The sequence below is a fragment of the Cibotium barometz genome, chromosome 50, assembly GCF_041138505.1.
Source record: "Cibotium barometz isolate CiBa-2024 chromosome 50, ASM4113850v1, whole genome shotgun sequence".
NCBI lineage: Eukaryota > Viridiplantae > Streptophyta > Polypodiopsida > Cyatheales > Cibotiaceae > Cibotium > Cibotium barometz.
Window position 1 is genome coordinate 13,877,821 of NC_141095.1, and position 6,331 is coordinate 13,884,151.

The 6,331-nt window shown below is 38.3% G+C and overlaps 2 protein-coding genes across 2 annotated transcripts in view; one reads left to right on the forward strand and one right to left on the reverse strand.

The window, feature by feature from the left end:
* Window positions 1-984, forward strand: part of LOC147609829 (membrane-associated protein VIPP1, chloroplastic-like) — an 85,197-nt gene extending 84,213 nt beyond the window's left edge. The window contains exon 11 of the mRNA XM_086786790.1: window positions 549-984. Coding sequence (XP_086642916.1) covers window positions 549-665 — 117 coding nt within the window. The 3' untranslated portion in view covers window positions 666-984. The remainder of the gene's footprint in view (window positions 1-548) is intronic.
* Window positions 985-5,678: 4,694 nt separating this feature from the next.
* Window positions 5,679-6,331, reverse strand: part of LOC147609833 (non-specific lipid-transfer protein 1-like) — a 718-nt gene continuing 65 nt past the window's right edge. The window contains exons 1-2 of the mRNA XM_086786994.1: window positions 5,971-6,331; window positions 5,679-5,868 (exon numbers count right to left, since the gene is read on the reverse strand). The exon at window positions 5,971-6,331 is cut by the window's right edge and continues 65 nt beyond it. Coding sequence (XP_086643120.1) covers window positions 5,862-5,868; window positions 5,971-6,311 — 348 coding nt within the window. The 5' untranslated portion in view covers window positions 6,312-6,331 and the 3' untranslated portion in view covers window positions 5,679-5,861. The remainder of the gene's footprint in view (window positions 5,869-5,970) is intronic.

Sequence of the window (6,331 nt, forward strand, 5' to 3'; positions counted from 1 at the left end):
ATGTTTGTATACATGTGCGCATGTGTCCATGTGCACGCAAACACACATATGTATGTATCTATGTATGTGCATGTGCACGCACACACACATGCATGCATGTATCTATGTATGTGCACTTGTGCAGACACATGCATGCATACATACGTTTATATGTACATTTACATATACATGTGTGTATGTGTGTGTGTCTGTGAATGTACATATGCATGCATACATACATGTATAGGTACATTTACACATATATACTTACATACAAACACACATATATGTGAACATTTACATATATATCCATGCGTGCAAACATACATCTGTATACAGTCAGCAAAGTTCACTATAGTTTTTCAAGTAAGGCTGACAAAGTCTGGCTATCTATTTGCAACCCCTGTTCTCAGCAACCTATATTTCATCACAATGGGTGCACCATTATAATGGTGGCACAATTTGGAATGCTCCTGCGCCAAATTAGGGAGCACAATTTTGGACACTACAGCTAGTAAAATGTTTTCTCTAACTGTTTTTCCTTTTTTTTTTGGGTATGTATTTTGCAGAGACCTAGTGAGCTTCCAGTGGGTCGGTCAGCAGTGAGCAGTGGCCCTTACCCTTTTAAGGATGTTGAGATTGAGAAAGAGTTGAGTGATTTGAGAAGAAAAGTGAATGACTTATGAGCCTTTTTTTAAATCAAGCGATGGATGTATGTATATAGATATGTATATGTATACATATATCTTTAGTCTATTTCAACTGATGAGGAATAGATTTGGGCTGTAGTTAACAATTGTTTAGGTTGCTGTCTAGCCATATCCAGACTCATGGATCAGGAACGGAGGTAGATAAACAGATAATCAGATTCTTGAAACCTTAAAAGCTATCTGAATTTTTGCATGCACAGGCAGTCTCTCACTTGCACTCAGTAAAACCTCGGGCTGTAGGTAAAAGCATAGCAGAGAGGTTGTTTTGGCACTTTTATGGGATGGAGGTTATACATATTCATGCCATTGCTGCTTAGGTGCAGTTGCCTTTCATATGTAACTGTTTCGATTGGTGAGAGTAGAGTTGAGCATATGAATGATGCTGCCTAATATATCCAGACCCACAAATTGGGAATTACCATTGATGGGAAGTATCTATGAGGCTAAGATCTTCGCTAAACTAAGCCAAATTTTTAGAGCTACATGGAGGAGGATTAACCGACCTAAGTTACCCAGACCTTGTATGCTATGCAAAATTGGAGATAGCAAAATTTTATGATGAGATTGTTGGTCAGCAGCCCATTTCACCCTGAAGCCCTCTTGAACTATTATGGCATGAATGATTTTGTAATTTTTGTTGTGTGGATACGGCTTCCAAACAGCAACTTCTGCGTTTTCTTCAGCAATCAAATTGTTGTTTAAAATGGAATTCATAATCAAATTACTTTTTAGTACTCTGATCTCATGTCTCCCTTCTAGAAGAGTCAGCGGCTGGTTCACAATCTCCTGTCTCTTACATCATGTAAGTCTACCTTGAGGTTATCAGTTGTGCAGCACTATTCTTCATTCAGTGAGGGTGTAACCTCTGTCTATCTCAAAGGTCTTGGATTAGATCAAAAGGTTTGAAGAGGTTAAAAAATGTGCAATTCAATCCAAAGGCTCAAGAAGCTTAAGAGACTATAATTTGGTCCAATGTCCTTTTTTTGTTTTGGATAGCTACACAACAGAAAACAATCGCTTGCTCCTATGGAGTGTTGTAGTGCAGTAATATTTTATTATATTTAAGAATTTAAAAGTTATACCTATAGTACTTACTTCAACTCAAGACGTTGGAAAAAATGGCAAATATGGGTAAAAAGTAGTTTTTCTTATAAGATATACATCGGCTCAAGAAGTTGGGAAAAAAAGTGACAAGAATTTGCTTTATGCTCTCAGAGTCTCATGCGCCTTGATCAATTGAACCAACTTTTTTTTTAAAGAGAACATGTTGCATTTAACTTTAATAAGCATAATTGAAAATCATAAATTTGTTTATATCTTAAATAAAACATAAATTCTATCTTTTGTTGCCACATGCCAACCAAGCACACTTGAGTAGCTTCATGTTCTTTTTGAGTGAATTTGCCCTTGAATCCTTGAAATTTTATGAATTGTTGAGGGTTTTTTTTTGGGATTTAGTCTTTTTTTTTTTTTTGTCTCAGTCACAAGACTAGCGTTTAGTAGACTTATCTTATAGGAACATCTTCCACTAGGAAAAGATGAAGGGGATGAGAAGGAGATGTAGAGATCGATGATCATTGTATCATGCGATGAATTACACATCCTATCTTTGTGGAAGCTTGATAAGTAAAAAGGACTTGAGGAGTAGAGGAACCATTAGCAATCAATGATAGTCAAAATAGAAATATTGTGGGCTATGTGAGTTGACTTAGAAGAGTTAAAAACATCACATATATTGTGGGTATTTATAAACTTGAAAAAAAGCATGTGCGGCCATCGTTCACAGCAACTTAGACCACAAATTAATGGAAGGTTCTTTTTTAATCTGTGTATACCTTCCTAAACGAGCACCCAATTCTTGGTTATCCTTCGTCAAATTGGATTAAAGCATAAAATCATTCTAAGAAATTTAAGCACAATGGAATGATCACCAAAAAAAAAACTTGATGCAAGAGATAGAGAATAATACTAAATTACTGTTGCAAACCAAATTTACAAAGTGATGGTGTTTTCCTATTGACATCACTTGATTGGGACTATACTAGATTACCAAAAAGACCTACGAATTGTGTGTAGCTTTTGAACCTAACTGAGGTTGTTTAAGCACATACGGGTTCGCAACTCTTGACTAGAGGTGTCTCAGGAAGATTTTCCACCCAAGACATGCGTGACGAATAGGCCCACACTTACATGTATTCTACTTTGGTATGGTGCCATGTCTATGTAAGTTGTCTCCTAACAATCTAGCCACACATGGCTAACATCCAGTGCCTAAATTGAGAACTTGCGGGTGCTCAACACGACGACTAGTCCTCATAGAGAGGGCCTTACAAAATAGAGCAACCAGTTACCCATAGTGACAGTGAAAGCGAGCGACAGAGCGACAAGAGTAGAGCAATGATTTCCAACAATCCTATGTAAACTATCTAATCTAAGACTACTTTGCACCTCAAAAAAAAAAGACACACCTTAATCTAAACTTATTTGCATAGATGCACCTTTAAAAAAAGAAAAATATTATGAGGGGGTACTGAATTATGGATGCCACTAGGTTATATTCATGCTAAAGGCACATACACTATGTTAGGTTATATCCCCAACAGTGGCAATAGATTTACCTTATATTTAATATTACTGCTAGTAGTGCAGCTGTTGTGGTATTTATACCCATTTCATAGAAGACCTGAATTGCTAGTCAAACTAATGAAAAAACTACAATAGGTCAAGATCCTTGTAGAAGCTGCCAACTTCATCGGTGGTCTTTTGAACACCAGGGCCATGGACAAGCAACACCACCCTCCCACTACTAAGTGAGTGGTGGTATTCTTTCGCCTCATGAGAATTAGCCCTTTATTGGGAAAGGGGTTGGTTGTGTATTGGACAATGTCCAGTGTCCACCTTTCTAATTCATTACAAATCTTCAACAATGACCTCAAGTTTGTGACCTTTTTTGGGGGAAACTTTTTCATTAGACAAAAATCTAACTAGGGGATGCTTTTGGAATAAACTCATTCGAGGAGATATAAATGAGAGAAATGTGTGTGTGATACATGTGGAAGAAAATTTTTGTAGTTTTTGTAACATACAGAGAATATTTCATGTTTTGTGGCATAAAATATGCCAACTCACTCAAACTACCTCTTCTCTTCTTGAAATAGAAAATGCATTTGAGCTAGGAGTTTGCTATACATGAGAATTTAATAAATAAATGTCATCATTGTCTCCATCTCTAGTTTACTCACTAGTTTACTAAAAGGATCAAGCACATTTGAAGATAGTCTGTTATGATTGTTAAACCTTGGTGGGTAGGGGATGGAACTTGCAAGATTTATTCTTATCACGCTTGTTTTTGGGCATTTTGGTTGTTAAACATCAGTAAAATTTGAGAATTCTCGTCATATATTACATAAGAGATTGGTAATAATATTGCAAAAAACAATGCATTCCTATCATAAGAAAGGACATGTACACTCACAAAGGCAATTATTTTTGTTTTTTTCACATGGAATTTTTCCTAGGACAGGTTCACAATGAGGCTTTATTATGTGTTTATGCATAGGGATATTTTAAGCAAGTGGTTTTCCTAACAAGGGAGATAGGTGTGAACACAAGTATTCCATGATTTAGGAACTACTTGTTCAGCCTATACCAATGCATTAACACATAATACACCAATGCATTAACACATAATAAAGCCTCATTATGAACATGTCTTGTGTGAAAAACTCGTGAACAGAAATAATGTAATTACATACGCTCAAATGGGAGGTTCCTACCAACAGGCTAAGGGATCAAAATCCCCAAATGTCTGGAAAACTTATTTTCAGGCGGCAAACTAATGTCTGGAAAACTTATTTTCAGGAGGCACACATTTTTCATGAAGCTGAATTTTGTTGAAAATAACAATACTTTTTGAAAATTTTGAACTGCTACTTCATTTTTGTCAACCCTTTCTAATCGTTTTAGAAATGCCTTCAAACAGTTCTCAAGGATAAAAGTAACAGAAGGGAAGACTTAAATGAAAATTGAAATGCAAGGAAGCTACTTAAAAATAAATTGGTGATTTAAGAGTCTTAATGTGAGTGCACACACGCCATATGATTGTGGAACTGTAGTAATAAATAAGCTAATAATGTTAATAAACACCAAGGATATTAAAATGGTAATAATTATATTTATCAAATTGTACCTGTAAATAAGGTAATAAGCAGTTGCATTAATCAGCAACCCATGGGAATAAGATGTTTGTTTGCTACTTGATCTGCAGATAAGATTGCTTCAATTCCACCTTCCCACACTTCTATGTACACATGCGGTAATTTTCAACTATAGCATATTGTCATTTGTGATTGTTACTCATTTGATTAAAATTATCTAAATGGAATTTGATTAGCTTTTGTCCAAACGTTTCACTTTTCCTCATCCGCAATGCTTTCCAAATTTTGCTAAATTGCTCGCAAGATAGCTCAGAGGGGCCGAATTTGATTAAAATTTATCTAAATGGAATTTGATTAGCTTTTGACAAAAAATTCTCTTCCTCATCCGCAATGCACTCCAAATCTTGCTAAATTGCTTGCAAGATAGCTCAAAAGAGCCGACCCTTTAGGGTTTCACTTAGTGAGTAGAGCTTGACATAAAAATAGGATGAATGCCTACCTATGATAAGAATATTTGCCACCGCACAAGATAATGTCGCCAGATTTCACATAGGTAACACCATGCCACCAATTTAGGTTCCTACGTTGGCCTTATCTAACATCTAACACCACAACTGCCATTTACCCCTACACTATATGCGGAAGTTATCTGACACAGATTGAGGAGAGGATCCCATAACACTGCCATGAATACAAGGGCATGACCTTAGAAAAGGGTGGTTATTAGAGCACTTGCATGGAACTCGTGGAAACGTTAAAATGGGCAATGAAGGAAACCTGCAGACGAAAGCTCAGACAGAGCTGAAGAAGAACGCAACGACACAGATCATGATACACGGAGAAGAACATCGATTACTGCAAACAAGCTACATCAACAGAGGCTCGGAAGACGAGCAACCGAACGTCAAAGAGATACTAAGCGGCAAACAGAAAAAAAAAGGAGAAAAACCACGACATGCAGGTGTGCGACACCGCAGCGCGCAAGGGGCACCTCGCAGCCGGCGAGAGGGCGGCATCAAGCTCTGCAAGAAAACAGAAGACAGAAAGCACGATGAGAGAGGTGTATGTGGGGGAGAGAGAGAAAGGGAGGGGGGGAGAGAGAGAGAGAGAGTGGAGGTACAGACTTGGAGCAGTCGAAGGAGGGAGACACATTGAGGCCGTTGACGCCACACAGGGCCGCGAGGCTGGAGACGCGGACCTGGTTGAGTCCCTTGATCAGCTGCGCGTTGGCCTTGATGCAGTTGCACACAACCACACGGTCCTTCCCCTTGGAGTTGGCGTTGAGGGACTTCACATTGCCGCAGCACCCCATCGACGGCATACCTTTGATGCTCAGCAAGTACGGCAAACACGGAGCAAGCTCGTTCTGTACGTCTGAGCAAGTCACTGCCTCGACTCCAAACCTCCCGAAGCTCACCATAGCCAGCAGAAACAACACGCCCACTATCGCTTTGGAGGACGCCATAGCCACGATGGATTCTTCTG